We start from the raw sequence: 19,043 nt of genomic DNA, 5'->3' as shown, positions 1-19,043 counted from the left end.
AGAGTCAACATTACTATTATTGAAATGTTGCCGAAAATGTCAATCGATGCTCCTGATAATTGGTTCAAGCATGTTTCAGGACTGCAAAGAATCTTGAACTCAACAGTGAATCGAAGCACAAACAAAACTCCATTTCGGTTAATGTTCGGAGTTCGTATGAAATGTGCGGAGAATATTGAACTAAAGCAACTGATTGAAGAATTCGAAAACAAAAGGAAGGAGATGGGAAGCCAAGCTAAAGAAGGATTTGCAAAGGTCCAAGAAGAAAATCGAAAAGGATGTAACCGAAAAAGAAAAGCTGCCACGCAATACAAAATGGGCGATCTGGTTGCGATAAAGAAAACTCAATTTGCACCAGGAACTAAGATGTATCCATTATACATAGGCCCGTATGAAGTCATTAAAATCAAGCGAAACGACCGATATAAAATTCGTAAAGTGAGAGTTCAAGTGGGACCAAATTCTACCTCGTCCTCCGTTGAATTTATGAAGCCCTGGCGAAATAAAGATGAAAGTGAAAGTGATGAAAATAATTCCGGAGATAGTGATGAAGATGTTATGAAATTTTAACGATGAAGAATCCTAACCAAAGATGACTGTTCGGCTGAGGCAGCCGACAAGAAAGATGGCCGAATGTAGGATGACTACATATCATAAACATCCTAAATTAAAACCAAACATTGGAAATGTACACTAGTATTCAAATAATATTTCCAATTCATTCCGTTTCTTAAATTCGTAATTTACTACTAACTAGACTATAAGGAAAAAACTTAGCGCAATAAGAGGCTATTCAAAAAAGTAATGTCAAGAAAAGTAAAAGTAAAGTCAAACGGAAAGTCAAGTTAAACTCTCATATCTTTTTTTATATAAAGTAGTCCACATCCAAAGAACAAAGATGAGAAGCTTAAAACATATATGAAAAGCTAAGGCTACTGTCATCAGCGAAACAATTAAGTGGGTTAGAAGTTTAAGATAAAAGATCATGTAAAACATTAAGGAAGAGCATCTGAGACAAAACGGAGCCCTGAGGCACACCAGCGTTTATTTTGTGGATATTACTGAAAGGTAATTTCTAACCCAACGAAGAAGGGATTCATCAAAAACCAAATGCACCGTTTCGATAAATTCAAACAAACTCTATCAAATGTTCGGTGAGATATACCATGAGATCACCAGTCAACCCTTTGCAACAAAAGCCATACTGCCGGTCACTAAGAAGCTTTCGTTCTTTAAGATATTTCTTAAGCTGAAAATTAATAAGCGTTTCCATGACCTTGGAAAGAAGGGATGTAAGTGCAATTAGACGATAGCTAGATGGTGAAGAGGATTCGCCTTTTTTTAAGGACAGGTTAGACCAATGCAGTTTGTCATCGACTCGGAAAGAGACCAGTAGAGTAGGATAGATGAAAAAGCTTACACAGTGGTTTTGCTTGCGTTGAAGAACAACTCTTCAGCGGGAATACTATCTGGGCCAGCGGATTTGTGAATTTCAAGATCTTTTAGTTCTCTGGCAACTGTACTAGTGTGAAAGAAAATGTCTACCATAGAAACATTTACGCTTTCAAGTAATGGCAGCATCGAATTATAACCAAACTGTGCTGTAGCTTTATCAATCGAGGTTACATAAGGAGTGTCATTAGAAATGAGAGGAACCGATGAAGACGTAGTGTTACCCACATTTTTTACAAATGACCAGAAATTTGTACTACCATTGGCACATTGTAGTATTTTTTGCCGTAATTTCTGGTCATGCAAAAACTTAAATCGTCGAATATGTCCGTTGCAGGTCTTTCTGGCCTCCTGGTTTAAGTAAAGTTTCATTTATTGAAGAACATGGTAATGATTCAAAAGAAATGAAGAATATATTGTTATGGGTGGTATAAATATTGATGTTAAAAAATATAAATTATGTATAAGCTATGTAAAATATTGTTTGGAAATGCTATCATTCGAGACGTTTGAACGTCATAACAAAGTGCACGAGAATTGATCCACGAAATGGAACTAACTCATTGATTGATCACATCTTTGTTTGCAAAGTATATAATCCAATTTACACTGTGGTAATTGAAAACGAAAATACACACCACTACCCAACACTATATTACATTAAAACTGAAAAACAGATTATTAGTAATACTCACATAAACATTTATAAATAAAACCAACTTATTCGGGGGAAAATGCCAAAACAATGTATTAAGTAATTCATTTTTTAAGTAAGTAATTCATTTATTGATTTTATAAAGTAATAACTTGATTATTACAAAAATGAATTTATAAGCTATGGCATTGCCGTCAGCTCAGTTGGCAATAATATTTTAACAATTTAATTTCTTTTTTGGTTTAAGAAGTTTACATTACAATTTTGTTTTAATCAAATTCAGTTATCAATAACATTCTATAATTATATGCACTTTTTAAGAATAAATAAAGATTTTTCCAGTTCGGGCCATTTAGCAAATTAACTGTTTCTTGCACCGTTAAATATTTAGCTCCTAAATATTGTTGTCTTTGTACTGCATAAATTGGGCACACTCCAATAAAGTGAAAGCAGTCCTCTTTTGATTTGAGGTTACACAATGTGCAAAACCGATCAAAACTTCCATTATATGGTGCACCGTTTAGCCCAAGGACCTCGCATCTAGTTTTAAATATTAAAGAGATTTGTTGGTAACTATGCGAATCACAAAAATAGTTATCAGCTTCTAGATTATAGTTGAGTTTTGAGTACAAGAATCTGCTATCCGTCTGCTGGGCTTCCGCTACAAGCAACGCTCTCTGATTATCTTCAAACTTTTGTATTGTACGATACAACCGATCTTTTATTGTTATTCTATCGCCGGGAATTATGTTGGTATTTTCTCCATAGACTTCGCCAAGATTTCGCCATTTCTCCATCCACCAATCTTTATTTCGGATTTCATACTGTAGCATTTTCCATACGAGTCGTGATTCGGGGAAGTCGAGTACTTTTAGAATATAGTCGGCTTGTGTTTTAAGAGTACTAGTAAAAATTTTGGGTAAACCTGTTTCTAAGTAAATAGCATAATTTGGAGTTTTTATTGGTAGGTTGAACAATTTTTTGATGAAACTTCTTTGCAGCTTTTCCATTTCTTCAAATTCATCAGTTCCCCATACTTCTGCAGCGTAACACAATGTCGATTTAACGACTGAATCAAAGATTTTGTACTTTGTTGACAGACTAACGTGTTCATTGAACAAAACATTTTTCCAAGTAGAGTTTATAAGTTTCTGGCAAGTTTTAGTTTTTTCTTCGAAATGTGTTTTGAAATCAAGTGTTGTATTAAGCTTTACTCCCAAATAAGTATATTCTCTCACAACATCAAGACGGTTAGTTCCCAAGAACCAATTATAGTTTTGTGTTGGGTTACCCCGATTATTTCTTGAGAAAACCATTACCTTCGATTTATCTGTGTTAATGATAAGTCCCCACTTCTCACAGAATGAAACAAGGCGGTTTATCATCAATTGTAGATTTTGCGGATTTTCAGATAAAATTACCAAATCATCGGCGTACAAAAGAACATTTACTATGGTGCCTGCAATTCTGATTCCACCAGGTAGTTCAGTCACAACATCGTTTATAAAAAGTGCAAATAACAATGCACTAAGTGGGCATCCCTGCTTCACACCACTATCTGTTTCAAACCAATCCGATATATTGTTTCCATCCCAAACAGCAGCATTAGTTCCACAATACATTTCTTTGATGATCTGAATGAATGTGGTAGAAAGTCCGATTTGCGATAACTTGTACAAAAGCGCGTTTCTATGAATGAGATCGAAAGCCGCCTTAAAATCTACAAAAAGTGCGTACACCTTTTTGTTTCTCGCTTGAAAACCTTTCACTATTGCAGTTAGACTAAAAATGTGGTCGATAGTCGAGTAGTTTTTTCTGAATCCTGCCTGTAGTTCGGTCATGGTGTTGTTTTCATCAATCCATTTTTCAAGTCTAGCGACTAGAATTCCACAAAAGAGTTTGCCAATGGTGTTCATAAACGATATGCCACGGTAGTTTTCGGCTTTATCTAAAGCGCCTTTTTTGTGTATGGGGAAGATTACAGAGTTTTTAAAAGATTTTGGTACAATAGAGTTCGAAAAAATGTTGTCATACAATTTTTTGAGGTGCAACAGAAATACTGGCGTAGCATTTTTAAAAAATTCGTACGGGATACCATCTTCTCCCGGTGCCTTTCCATTTTTTTTGATTTTTTTAAGACATTTTCAATTTCCACCAAAGAGATTTCACAATCCAGAATATCATCGACGATAAGAGGTTCGGCAGTTAAAAAGGTTATGTTTCTTTGATCACGAAGTAGAGTTTGAAAGTACAGTGATAGGTGTGCTGCAGAAACGCCTGTACCTATTTTAAATTTAGAACCATTTATCTCTTTTGTTGCTTTCCAGAATTCTTTTGAGTTTTTAATATTTGCAAGTTGAATAGCTTTGTTGTTTTCCCAGTTGATTTTCTTCACACGACACATATTTTTATAAGAGGTGTTGGCTTCAGCATACCATTTCTTTAAAACTTCGGAATCTGTTTCTCTCCATGCGTGTAATAGAGCAAAGGATTTCTTACGGAACTTCGAGCATTCGGAGTCAAACCACTTTTGCTTGTAAAATTTTTCTCCAGTTGTCATTTTAATTGAAGAAGAACTCCTAATGCATGATATTACTTGCGAAGAGTATTCTTCTACCGACTCTGTGTTCAACACCGTATTTGAAAAAAAGTTGTCTATAGCTTCATGGTATATATTTATTTTTTGTATTTTCCAGTTCATTCTTGGGAGCAAATTAAGAGTTTTTTCGTTTCTTATAGCATTATTAGTCCATTCAATAACTATAGGTAAATGATCGGAATAAGTTTTTGTTTGAACTTCAAACTTGGTTATAAGATCTACCCAGTCGTTATTTACTGCACAATAGTCTATCACAGATTTGCCTTGACCTCCAATGAAAGTATAATGACCTTCTCGATCCCCTTCGGTACAACCATTTAGAATACATAAATCATAGTTTTGAAGAATATCAAGAAGTTTTGTTCCATTTTGATTGTAGACGGTATCTTTGGATGTGCGGTTGTTATAAATGTTGGTAAGGTTTGTTTCTTGTAAGACAGTAGTTGCCGTCTGCATGTTTCCTATCCTTGCGTTTAAATCTCCAATTACCATTACGTTTTTACTCGATAAGTGAAATAGTACATTATTTAATTCTTCAGCATCTTCGATCCAGTTATTGCAGTTGATATAAAAAGGTACTATAAACATATTATTCTGTAGTAAATGTTTAACGACAGTATATCCGCATATGTCCACAAAGTCGTATGTTTTTAAGAGTGAAGTTCTGATCCCAAAAAGATTTCCGCCGCTTGCCCGGCCTTTCTTAGCTGTACGTGTTGCTGCTACCCAATGTAATTTATATTGACTAAAGTAGTTTGTAAATTTAATAATATTTTCCTGTGTTATATGTGTCTCGAATAAAAAAAAGATTTGAAAACTTTGTACATATTTAAAAAAATCTACATATAATAATTTATTATTTAAACCTGATATATTATAAGATAAAATATTTTGTAAACTAATAATACTTGAGCTGACGGTTTTTTCATATCAATGTTGAATACTACTATTTCTACTACTTTCTGCTCCGTTCGAAGAAGTTGCCATCACTGATGTTATTTTGCTATTTGCTTGTTGGCTGTTTGACATCAATGTCAGTTTGACAGCTTCGAAATTCAGTTCTCCAAACATTTTTATTAGCACCTGTTCTCCATCATTATTGTTGTGAATTAATTTATTGTTATTTGTTAAATAAAATATATCCTTTCCAATAACTAAAGCATTGTTTTTTAATAAAATTGGTGCATTGGGTTGTTTAGATTTAATAACCTTTCTATAACTTAACAGAATCCGTCGTTTGTGCTGTAGTTGTTTGGTTAGGTCGCGCTGGATATAGCAACTTGTGCCTTTCAACTTTGTTGCATTTTTAAGCATTCTCGTTGCCAAGAAACTTGAGCCAGTGGATAGTTTCAATTTAGTGATGGATTGATTTTCGCTTAATTTAATAGCTGGTGGCATTTCGTGTTTATCCTGTGTACCAAGCAAAAGGTCAACTATGCCATCAACTGTTTTTTGTACGTCAATGTCGTTTTTAGGGATGGTTAGAATAACATTACTTGCCTTTAGTTCCCGGTTTTGTAATTCTAGTTCCATTTCTTAATTATTGCAACGGGCTTCAATATGTTGGACTTTTGTTGTTAACTCTTCATTTTGTTTTTTTAATGCGGTTATCTCAGATGACAAGGTTTGGAGGTCATTCTTTGTGGCAAGGTTAACGAGCTTTGTTGTAATCTTCGAATCGATTGAACCATCAATGATTGATTTTATTTTAATTAAATCTGAATCAGAAATTGGCATTTTTGTTGAGGATTTAAATATTTTTGCGGCTGGTTTTGAATTTTCTTCTGAGCTAGATAGGTTCGAGTCTTTAGGTGGCGTTTGACAGCTCTTTCTTTTTTTATCGCTCATAGGACTTTACAAAATTTTACAGCACTCAAATATTTGGGTTTTTTCTTAAATAATTAAGATTTACCTGGTGTAAATGTATTTATCAATAAAATTGGATTGAAAAAATGAATTTTTTGTTTTTATTTTTCAAAAAAAGAAATAAATTTGTATTTGATTTTAAATAGAGCAAAAATAATCACAACCGTTTACTTGCACAGCGTTGCCAGTTTTTTATGTGTATCAATGTATTATGATTTCGCTTCTAAACTCAAAGATATATTCATAAAATCAACAGTCACTACAAGAAACTCAAAACACGGAAAAACAACCCATGGATAACATAAGAACCAATTCAAGGAATTCAAAACTAATCCGAGGAAAACTTGGGGTTTGATAAATGATTAATAAATTTGGGGATTGATAAATATGAAGAAAGAAATCTAGTATTGATGATACATTAATAAAAACTTTGAAACAAAATTTAAATTATAAGCAAATGAGTTTGCTGAGTTTTTTTCATCACAAACAGCAAATATTATACATCAATGTGATTTGAAAACATCCATACACACAAACACTCATCAAATAAACACAATTTTTACATAAGCGACAGATGATTGCGAGCTTAACACGATTATAAACATAAAGTCACTTGGGGTGAATAAGTCTCCTGGAATAGATGGGATAAGATCGGTCGACATTAAGAATAATGCTGATTTATTTGCTGCAATATTGTGAAAAATAATAAATCTAAGCCTAACCGATGCAAAAATACCTAAACATCTTAAAACTGCTTTTTGTAAGACCGATCTACAAAAGTGGATTGAAGAGCCAACTGACAAATTGTAAACCGATTTCAATACTCCCTGTCCTCAAAAAGTGTCTTGGAGGAATAGTTGTCAACAGATTGCAAAGTTTTATCGAAAAGCATTCACTTATTAACAAAAGTACGGGTTCCAAAAGAATTTGCTGACTGTATAAACGAGACCTTAAATATGGGAAATAACGTACTTGTACTGTTTATGGATTTCACCAAAGCTTTTGATACACTCAACCATTCGAAACTTTTGGAAGCGTTAGCAAGAATAGGAATTCGAGATAGGCTGATTGGATGTCGGACTATCTTTACAATCGAAAGTTCTTCGTCAAAATAAAAGATGTTAACAGTAAAGAAAAGAATGTTGAATATGGAGTTCCACAAGGATATAATTTGGGGCCGCTTATGTTCATCCCTTATACCAACGAACTTCTTAGTGTTTTCAAGTTAAGTATCCTATTTGCTTAAACTGATAACACTGAAATTATTGCTCGAGATATGTAACTGGAATCGGCCACAATGATAATGCAAAACGAATTTGATGCTGCTGTTCGATGGTGTCACGACAACGGATTGGTAATACATGTTTCTAAGACAAAACTTATGCATATCCGAAGTCCACATGTCCTAAAAACAGACAAACAAATGTATTTCAGGAATGATCTATGTCCAATCACGCCCACAACATGCATTGAAGTTGTTGAACTCTATAGTTATCTTGGAGTTGTTTTTGATTTCAACACATATTAAGCTAAAGTACCATGCTAATGAGGGTGTTCTGAAATTTTATTACCCATTCGTAGACTCAAAGCTGGGGTATAGAATACTTGCCTGGGGAAACATATGTACATCAAGAAGCTTTAAAAACTTTAAAATTCAGCTCTAAGAATAACACAACAAAATAACAGACAGCAAACTGAAAACAAACTCCGAGTACTTCGAGCAAATTTGCAAGATGACCACAATACTAGAATATTATGGCAGCAACCACTTTATTCGCCCAATTCAACATCACCTTAACACCAGACAAGGCGCAGGAGGTGTACTTCACTTACTACGGCACTACAACACATATGGAACGAGACAGTTGGCATATGTTGTCCCAACAATCATCAATTCAATGCCTCAAGAAATTAAACAAATACAAAATTACAAACCATGAAAAAAGCAATTAAAATATTTCTTTTCAAAAGATATAATTAATTGAATCCTTTAAAATACAAAAAATGTAAACTGAATTATAAAATTTATTTTGAAATTTTACTTTTATTAATCTCCTAAAGCTAAAAATAGCTCACTCTATCTAACTCTTTAAATATAAACATAAGTACAATCTTCTGCAGAAAAGCTTAGGCTTCGCAGGGAAATACAAATTTTAAATTTTACTTAGTAGATAATAAAGTTTAAAAAAAAACAGTTGGGTTGGCTTTGTAATTATTCCGGAAATTTACATTTTGGATCATAATACGCTCTTTACATCTCGAATCAAACAATGAGTTCTCTTTGGGTTTGATAGATCTTACCCTATTCGGGATAAAATATCTCATTCTACAAAGAATTAAGTTTGTAATCATATCTCCACTGGAATCCACGTCACTATCGAGGAAGCATAGTGACCAGTTAAAGTTCCTGAAGAATTAATTGAGACCGTCTCAGTTGGCTTTCTCATATTGCCAAACGGTTCTCATAGGAGTTTTTTCTTTAACTGGGTTTTTGTGACATGAGAATTTTGCAGATACGATACCATGGTCTGATGTGCCTAGAGGCGATATTATACTGACCGTTTATTTATTTAGATCTAAGATCAGAGGTAAGAAACAAGTCTAGGGTATTGGCGGATTGACCTGTAGGAGGTTTAACTTAGCAGAAATCTCGACATACCTTCCTTCAGATGTTGTCTGACCAGAATAGCGCAGCTATTATGGACATTGAAATCGATAATATGTATACGAAACTAAAATTCAATTGGTTTTGTTTTCAAGTGATATTTTATTTACGTTTTTTACAAATAAAACTAAAATAAAAGAGTTTTTTTAATAATGTCATATCCTCGTTCATGAATTCTTGGTATTGAAAAATTGAAATATATATGGGGTTGGAGTTAGGTGGGAATTACGAGTATATCTACAGAATGAAAAAAAAATTGGTGAAATTATATTCCTGGAAGCAATTTCTGAGACACAAACACCGTTTCAACACGGTTTATTTTTTCTTCATTTTTCCGTTTTTATTTTTCAATTATACAAACAAAATTATATATGGAAATGTTGAAATTACTTTTTCAACAGAATTTTTACTTAGGGGAACATAATTAAATAAAGTGCTTGCCACATATTTCGTCGTTTTGCGTATACCAAGAATTTCTATTATATTCAACATTCTACAAAGTTTACATGAACGAATTTATAAAGGAAAAGTATGAAATGTTATTAAAAATTTCGTTAAAATTATAAGTACACACACAAAAAAAACAATCTTGTTGACTATAAGATTAAAACAAATGTCAACGCAAGTATCTCTACCTTTATATGGACTTGCTACCTGCCTATAATAAAAGGCTTTGTCAAAACATACAGTAATATTCTACTTGGAAGAAGAAGTATCAAAGTTAAAGGAGGGTGGTTTTTTTTCTAGAAGGTAAAGTAGGATCAATATGACAGAATTATTAACACACTAACCACTGTTGATATTTTTCGAAATTAAAAGCATATTTTTTTTCTAAGAAATTCTGTTTCAATAATACACCTTTTGAAAAATGTCATAAAATGTTGGTTTTTATCATAAATTGAAATTCAAAAGATGTTTTCATTTTTGACTCTTTTGAAACGAATATCCATGTAGTCATTTAATTTTTTTCTATTTCATTGAGGAAGAAGTAAATGATCTTTAATGTAACCAATTTGAGACTTTTTGAATACATATTTTCATTAAATTGAGCCACCATGAAATTCTAAAGTTGTTCCGCAGTGCAAACGTTGCCAAGCTTTTGGTCATACCCAAAAATACTGCAACCGAGAGTTTGCTTGTGTAAAGTGCGAAGGAAAACATGCAACTAAAAACTGTCCTATGAGCAAAGATCAGAAAGAAAAATGAGTGAACTGCAAGGGTAATCACCCGGCATAAGCTATAGAGGCTGCCCAGTTGCCAAAAAAGTCCAAGAGTTCAGAAGCAAAAATACATCTTCTAGAGAAAAAAGCCAGAAACACAGTAAATACCGATTTAACTGCTGAAAACAATACTAAAAAGGAACCGCCTAAAAAGGCTGTTCAAAGTGAAAGCGATGAAAAGAAAGCCTATTCTCAGATTGTTAAAAATGTGCGGAAGAATGAAGAAACTTCCATAAAAGAAATGATACAACTTATTCTTAAAAGAAATGATAAACAGGATTTGAATATCAAACTGCTAATCGAAAAAGTCGCTCTTAAAAAATAATGATGGACAGAACACTTTAAATCGCTGCATGGAATGCAAACGGTCTTATACAATATTTATCCGAATTAAAAATCTTTTTAGATCTAGAACATATCGATATCCAAAACTCATTTCTCCAATGGGCAAAGTCTAGATAATGTAATAGAAAACTATTCATGTTACCACGCTCCACATCCAGCTGACAAGGCAAGAGGTGGATCGGCGATTCTTATAAAAGAAAGCTTAAAACATTATGAAGTAGCCAACTTTACTAGTGAAAATATGCAAGTAACAACTATTAGTATTGGTATGAAAAAGAAAGAGTTTAAGATAGCAGCTATATACTGCCCACCAAGGCGCTCCCCGACAGAATCTTCTTGGGCAAAACTTTCTTGCTGGCGGAGACTTCAATGAGAAACACACCCATTGGGGTTCAATACAATTGCGAATTCTATTCCTCCAGGTCGCCAATTTACAGGCCTTCCGATACTTACAAAATACCAGACGTTATTGTCTTTTTCGTAGCTAAAGGAATCAAACGAAATCACATTAGTGTCGAAGGGAATTATGACCTGTCATCAGATCATACTCCAGTGATTCTATCACTAAGTGAATCGGAAGTACTAGAAAAAAGTAATCCAAAGCTTGTAAATAAGAAAACAAACTGGAGTGATTTTAGAGGAAGGCTTTTAAGTTTTATAAATTTAAGATCTCCCATGGATACAATCGAGCAAATTGACCATGAAGTGGAACAATTTATTGCTGATGTGCAACAGGCCGCTGAAGAAAGTACTCCAACATTTTCTAATAGAAGACAAAATGAAATACAATATCCTTTAGAGATAAGAGAGTTGATAATAGAGAAAAGAAGAGCTCGAAGGAAATAACAAAATACTAGATTTCCAGATGATAAAACAACGTTTAACAGTATAAGCAACAATCTTAAAAAACAAATTTACAAATTAAAAAATGATTCACTCAATACATTCCTATGGAATTTAACGACTGATGCTTCAACCGATTTTTCGCTATGGAAAGCAGCCAAGCGCCTGAAAAGACCGCAGTTACAAAACTTGCCCTTGAAATCTCAAGATGGGAAATGGATCGGTAACCCGAAAGAAAAAGCTAATCTTTTTGCTGAACATCTTGCGAATGTTTTTAAGCCATACTCATTAAACGCGGCTGAAAATAACTTAAAGTTTGTTGATAAGATAGATGAAAGTGAAATACCAATTGTAAGAATTAAAGAATTAAAAAGTATGTGTTTACATCAACTACCAAATAAAAAATCACCAGGTTACGATCTATTTACTGCTCAGGTTATGAAAGAAATGCCATTGAAAGCCATCCCGCACCATTGGAAAATTGCTGAAGTAATTGTTATACCAAAGCAAGGTAAACCACCTACAGAAGTGACGGCTTTCAGACCAATATCGCTTATACCAATTATGGTAAAGGTTTTTGAAAAACTGCTTCTGAAGAGACTTAGCAAAATCATAGAAGAAAGAAGGTTAATCCCAAAACATCAACTGGCTTTAGAAATAAACATTCCACGATAGACCAAGTTCATAGAATATCGGATGTAATAGAAAAAGCATTAGAAGAAAAACAAGTATGTTCAGCTATTTTCTTAGATGTTGCTAAAGCTTTTGACAAGGTTTGGCATGAGGGACTTGAGTACAAACTGCAAAGGGATCTTCCCAGGCAGTACTTTGAAATATTAAAATCGTACATCTCAGACCGATTGTTTAGAGTAAGCTACGATCAAGAATACACGGAATTGAAGAAAATAGAAGCCGGTGTACCACAAGGATATGTCCTAGGTCCTACCCTGTATTTACTATACACAAGGGATATTCCAGTTAGTAATCACACCATAATGGCTACTTTTGCAGATGATACCGCAATTTTGGTACCAGACAAATGTGTCTCTAAGGCAGCAGTAAAACTACAAAATGCCGTCGACACAGTGAGAGCTTGGACCGAAAAATGGCGTATCAAACTCAATGAAACAAAATCTTCACATAAAAACTTTACAAATAAAAAGATCAACAATATTCCAATAATCATTAATATTCAAACTGTACCTTACGCCAATACGGCCAAATACCTTGAAATGACTTTGGATGCAAAGCTTAAGTGGAAAGAGCACATCAAAAAGAAAAGAGAAGAACAAAACAAAAACAAAATAATGCTGTATAATCAGTACTGAAGCCTGTTTGGACCAATGGAATCCAATTATGGGGCCGTACAAAAAAAACAAATACCGAAATCATCCAAAAATTCCAAAACAAAGTCCTTCGTGGAATAGTTAATGCACTTTGGTACATAAGAAACACCGATATAGATCGTGACTTACAAATAGAAATGGTTACAGAAGTTGTTGAAAAATACGCTGTATCGCACAACCAGACACTGCAAAGTCATACTAATTCTGAAATGGAGTTCGTCTTGAATATAAGAAACCATGTTCGGAGATTAAGAAGAACCAAGCCTCATGAGCTTATGGTCTAAAAAAAAACATGGGAAAGTATTAAAAGTTTAAACTTCCCCCAAAATGATTGTACAAAATTAAGAAAGAACAATCCGAAGTCGATCCTTCAAGATTGATCCTGATGAAGAGGTGGTTTTAGTGTCTAAGAGTCCCACACTACTTGATATCGAATACTACCAAGTGTCTTTTGAAGATTTCCTCCTGTCAAAAAAAAAATATTTTCATACAAGGTCATTAATAATCTAGGCATCGGAGATTGACAAACTTCAGTTCGTTGGCGATTAAAGAACTCAACCGGGAATATCATTTTTAATTCGTTCGCGAATTTATTGAGGAGGATCCATAAACGAACCGATCGTTAATAATGTGTAAAAAAAAGGCTGGGCTGCGACCCACACTGATAGCTTGTCTTGCTTAAACATTTTTAGGTTTTCGTGTTGGGTTCAAAGATTTTTCAGTTGAATTTTTCTTAAAAAAATTAAAATTACCAACAACGTTTTTCATATAAAGAAATAGGGTAGTTTGAAAATCTAGTTTTTGTTAAATAGATTTTTAGTCGAAAACAAATTTTTACTTATTTTAGTGGCATTTCTTAAATTTTGACAAATTGGAAGAATAAAATTCATTTGAGAGATACCAAGAACAGAACATCAATTTTTACCAAATTTGCGTACTATTTTTTCTAGGTTTTATTTTTTTATGAAAAAAATGGACTGTTGGATTTTTATAAAAAAAAAACTACTGAATATTGAAAACAATATTTTATGTGAGATAAAAAAAGTTTGAAACCAATATTTTTAATTTTTGAAAAGACATTTAAGTCGAAAATCAATTTTTATTAACTTTTATTAATTTTTTTAGGTTTTTAGTTTTGTGTAAGAAAACTATCAATTCGATTTTTTTCAAAATGTTACTGAATATTGTTGAAAACAATATTTTTTAAAAGATAAAAGTAGTTTGAAGAAATTATCTCAAAGTTTTAAAAACACATTTGAGTCTAAAATCAATTATAACTAAATTTTATTAATTGTTTTGTTTAGGATTTTATTTTTTGTAAAAAAAAACTGTCCATTCGATTTTTCTCAAAATTCTTAAGATGCCTTTTTATATGTTTCCAGTCACTTTTCCTTTACATTTTTGTTTCACAACTCAAAAACGAGTGAACAAGTATCGAAAGGAATTTAATTTTTCCTATTTTTTGAAAACTATGTGTGAGAATTTTATTGTTTTCGGATCGGGAGAAGGTTCAAAAAATTAGATGTATCGATATTTTTTGGAATTATTCCCAAATTGTTACGTTTTTTCCTGTTTACACTGTTATTGACATTTCTCGTTCGCAGTTTTTTAAAAAAAAAAATAACTATTACCTCGTGCCTTTAGTGTTACTTTCCAACCTTGTACCGTAGCAAAGTTTATATTTCTTGGTGGTCTACGGCAAGAAGCCATAACTTTATTTCTTTTAAAAACGCGCCAGTATTTCTTATTTTAAGAACTCATATAGGAAGCGTATTAAAAAGTTTGCAGGAAGGAATGGAATAGGAGTTCCTGTAACTTGTCGTACAAAAATATGGGATATTTACTATAAAGGTGGAATTACTTCGTGTGTCGGAAATCGGACTTTCCAAACATCCAGCTCTTTTAAAAAAACTTTTAAAACTTAAAAAAAAATATAAATGCCTAACGGGAAGAATTTTTAAAGATTGACGGTGTTAAACGATGGGTTTTACAAACGTTACGTATAGCTGATTTTTGAATAACGGTGAGTTGATGTAGTATGTTCACATATGCACTGCCCCAACAGAGTATTCCATATTGCAACTTGGAATGAAAAATAAACCATCTTCAACAAATAAACCATCTTCAACAAATTTAAAGAGCAATGTTTTTATCAGGTGGTAGAAACAACGGGTTGATGAGATAAGATAGTTTTTTAAAATAGAAATGTGCTAGTCCAAGTTAAGGTTTTGATCAAGGTACTTAAAGTATTCAACTATTTCAATTTCAAAACAGCTACCACTACATTTAATGTTGGGATGGTATGATTGAGTATGATGACCATTACACTCACCATAAAGTAACTTATGTCCGGAGAGATACTACCTCTTAGGCTGAAAAACATTAACTTTGTTTTGCTGCTCACAATTAACTCATGTTTAGCAAACCGAAATCTTAGCAACTGAACATCATGGTCAATATCTGAAATTAGATTCAAAGGACTATTGCTACAGTATGCAATTCCATGGTCATCGGCAAAGGCTCTGACTTTACCTAGAAAAGGAATTGAAAAAGGAGTTAATATAAACCATTAATAAAATTGGGCCCAGCACGGATCCCTGTGGGACTCCAAAAAGACTATTTTATATTCATCCGCTACATCTTTTAGATTCTATAAAACAACAAAACCATTTTTTAGTACAATTGGATTGTTGTCATTCAATATGTTCTTACCTAAAATACTATTAATGACTTTACATTCTTTTTTGATGTTGCCTTTGCTGTATGGATATTAGATTGATAAAACGAGTATTTTGTTATTCTTATTTCTTCCTTTTGTGTTCTTTAAACATTTTAAGAAACAATGATACTTCACTTTCAAACATGACTCTATTCCAATTTTCATAGAGTACTCTACTATTTAAAAGTTGATAGTTGACTCTGATAAAGGGAGTTTGGGTACAACATTCATTGCTTTCACATCTATCACTTTCAAAGAGAATTCCTGTCATACAGTGATCAGTTATATTAAGTTCAAGGTTAATTCCAGCAATAAAATTGTAGGGAATCTTATCAAAACGACCAAGAACATGGTCAAGGCACGTACCAGAACAAGAAGATGTAACTCCATTCTCGGCTATGAGAACTTTATAAAGATCAGAAACAGGATTACTTACAAGAACATCTATGTTTAATAATATTTAATATTTGATTTCTACCACACATTAATATAATTGAAGGCGTGGCAGTGAGTGGATTTCGGTTTTAATTCTGGAAACAAACGAAAAATTTTAAAAACCAAACAAATGTTTATAAGCAAAGCTGTTGTAGCAATGGGTGGACGCCACGTTTTCAAACAACCAATTTTTAAGCAACATCAGGAGTGGTACCGAAGTGAAATCCCATATTTTGTATTAACATTTGCCAACCAAATTTTTGTTACACAATTACCTTACTTTTCAAAACATTTTTGTTTGATAAATTGGCCACATTTTAAATGCTACTTCTTAAGCTAATTTAAAATTTAATGTTAGTGGCTAGCATTTAAACACTTTAGTTAAATGTTAAGATATATTAAGTTACAAAGCTAAAAAGATGATTTTTATACATTTTAAGGATTTCAGCGTCTTCTTTTATATATATTTTGAAATCAACTTTTGATATGATGTATGATTTTTATTTTTTGAAAATTTGAAACAGTTCCATTTTTCATATCATTTTTTTTACATGGGTTGTCACTTTGTAAAGACACTGCATCGAAGCAAGGTTAAAAAATACCGTGGTAAATGCCTTTGTATTTAATGGTTAATAATTTTCTAATAATTTTTCAATTTACTACAACTATATTCAGTCCAAAATTGTAGTTTGTTTTAGTTAGTAAACTTCTTAGTCCTTTAGTTTTGTAAAAAAAACAAAAAACACAATAAATCTGACAAACGGACCTTTAGCCAAGGAAACTTAAATAATGCGCTTTAAAAAAACTGAATTTTGGTAAAGAGCTTTATTTATGTGTCCCTAAAGCTTCAGTTAAAAGTCCACTAGGTAAAACAAAACAAAACCCTAAAGGAAAAATTGTAAGATGAATTTACAAAGTACGAAATCTATATCTATTTTTTTAGATATACATAGTTTTCGAAAATTCTTATTAGCTCTAAGATGACTTTTGTTCTTCGCATGAATTTATCTAATGTCTTGAAATGATTTCAATGCAATTCCATTATAGCTTTGAACAATTCATTTTAGAGTTACATTTTGATGCTGATGCTGATGCTGATTCCGAATCAAATTTTTCAATATTTTTAAAATTATTTTTTTTTCAATACTTTTCCAAAACTTGAAGGACAAAAATTGCTTTAATACCGTTTTGCGTTTGATGTTGAGTTGAGTGTCTTTTTAAGGTGTGAAGGTAAAGACGTCAGAGCAATTAGGACTTTCCGAAAAGTAAATATAGGATACTGAAAATATTTAAAGGGAATACTAGAATAGATTTGGAAAATCATCATATCTTTTATTGAAAAAAACCTTCTTCATGAATCTACGTTGCCTTAAAAAACCTAATACAGGATTTTTAGGACTATAAAAGGTTGTTGTCAAAAACTTGACGTAATATTGATTGATTTAGTAGTCCGTCTCATACTGAGGCCATCAAAACCTTTAAAAAAAAGTTGAATTTGATTGGAGGCGGCTTTTCCGTACCGTAGCACGAATTTCGTTCTGTTTTTGTATACAGTTAGGTAGGGGTCTCAATAGAAAACCATTCAAATATTGGAGAGAGGAAACCAAACTAAATAATAAAAAAATAGTTTTTCGATTTAACCTCACTTTTTTAAATTTGTTTTTCTATTATTCACACCCCCTTATTGGGCCTACTATAGGATTTGGGATGGGTTCCAGATTGAGCAGGTGCAAAGTTCCTTGCACTTAAATGTTTCCTTCAACAGTACCTACCTTTTTGCGCTACCAGGATTAATACAAAATACAAAGTAAACAACAGTGAATTATTTTTTTTTATTAATGTGTTTTGAAATTTCCATACACATGTATATAATTGCCTTTACCATTGGTACTCAACACCCCAGTTGGCAAAATTGTGATTATAGCTATCTTTCAATTTGTTGGGTATGAGTACCATGCTCCCCTACAAACAGATTATCGGGACCGCTATGGTTCACCTTTTTATGGATTTAACCATGCTCTCCCAGACAGTCATATGCTCTCCAGTAGTCGGTGTGGATTGTCGTCCCATCATCTACATGCTTCCTTATCAATTGAGTCAGCTTCTGACCTAAAAAAAAAAACTTTTTTTAAATTGTATAGTGTATATAATTATAAAAACTTACATCTAAACTGCGTACATTCCCAGTACACACCTCCAACCTGAGATCCTCAGATCAATCCTCTATCATACCTAAAACCCAATGTCCATCCACCCTACGACCTTTATTGAATTTTCGTCGTCCAAATTTGCTCTCGTCAATTTGAACGATGCGTCTAGACCCACCATTTTTGGCACCAATTTCTTGGTTCTCTAAGAAGTGGTCAACGATAACTTCACGGCAGTAGCTATACCAAAACGCGATGGTTCTCGTTGACACAGAACTTGAAGCGAAAGTAAAGTCTTCCACCATTACCGTTTTGTACTTAAACTTTCGGGCGAAACTGTACACCAAGTACATAATCCTTTGCACAGGGATACGTATCTCTTCAAACCACGTCCCAACAGAACGTCATATTCTTTTTTTGCCTCGAGACGTACTCCTGTCTCACTGAAAGAAACCGATGGAGTTTTCATGGGTGTAGATGGCCATTGGGATTCACTTTTTAAAATCTGGCAACAAACCCAGCTCTTCTGCCAGTCTCACTGCCAAGCGTTCGTCGCTGTTGTTTTGGTAGAGCTTCACTAAATTCCTTAAATGAACTTTAATAAGAAAAACAGTAATTTTTTATATACTATTTGATAATTACTACTGTTTCCGAACATCGTCAGATTTTAATTTTTTTGTTGGGTATTTTCTTCAATTTTAATTGATTTTGAACACCGAGGAACACTGCAACTTTTGCTTTCCATTTTGAT

At 33.0% G+C, this 19,043-nt stretch overlaps 1 protein-coding gene across 1 annotated transcript; it reads right to left on the bottom strand.

The window, feature by feature from the left end:
• Positions 1-1,416: 1,416 nt before the first annotated feature.
• Positions 1,417-5,198, bottom strand: LOC129951540 (uncharacterized). The gene is made up of 3 exons (XM_056063751.1): positions 4,277-5,198; positions 2,694-4,064; positions 1,417-1,607 (listed from the first exon to the last, which is right to left on the bottom strand). Exons 1-3 carry the CDS (start codon positions 5,196-5,198, stop codon positions 1,417-1,419), a joined length of 2,484 nt encoding a protein of 827 aa, XP_055919726.1.
• Between the last annotated feature and the right edge of the window lie 13,845 nt (positions 5,199-19,043).

Source organism: Eupeodes corollae, chromosome 1 (assembly GCF_945859685.1).
Source record: "Eupeodes corollae chromosome 1, idEupCoro1.1, whole genome shotgun sequence".
Taxonomy (NCBI): Eukaryota; Metazoa; Arthropoda; class Insecta; order Diptera; family Syrphidae; genus Eupeodes; species Eupeodes corollae.
Note: the sequence above shows the minus strand (reverse complement) of the source record. Positions and strands in the feature narration are given on the sequence as shown.

Excerpts from the sequence above, each read along its gene's own strand:
- LOC129951540 (XM_056063751.1), bottom strand. The coding sequence starts at position 5,198 with ATGGTAATTGGAGATTTAAACGCAAGGATAGGAAACATGCAGACGGCA. Across the intron at positions 4,065-4,276 it reads CGTCGATGATATTCTGGATT|GCGCTTTAGATAAAGCCGAA; the intron begins GTGAAATCTCTT and ends TACACAAAAAAG. Across the intron at positions 1,608-2,693 it reads AGAAGCTGATAACTATTTTT|CTACAGCACAGTTTGGTTAT; the intron begins GTGATTCGCATA and ends CGATTGATAAAG.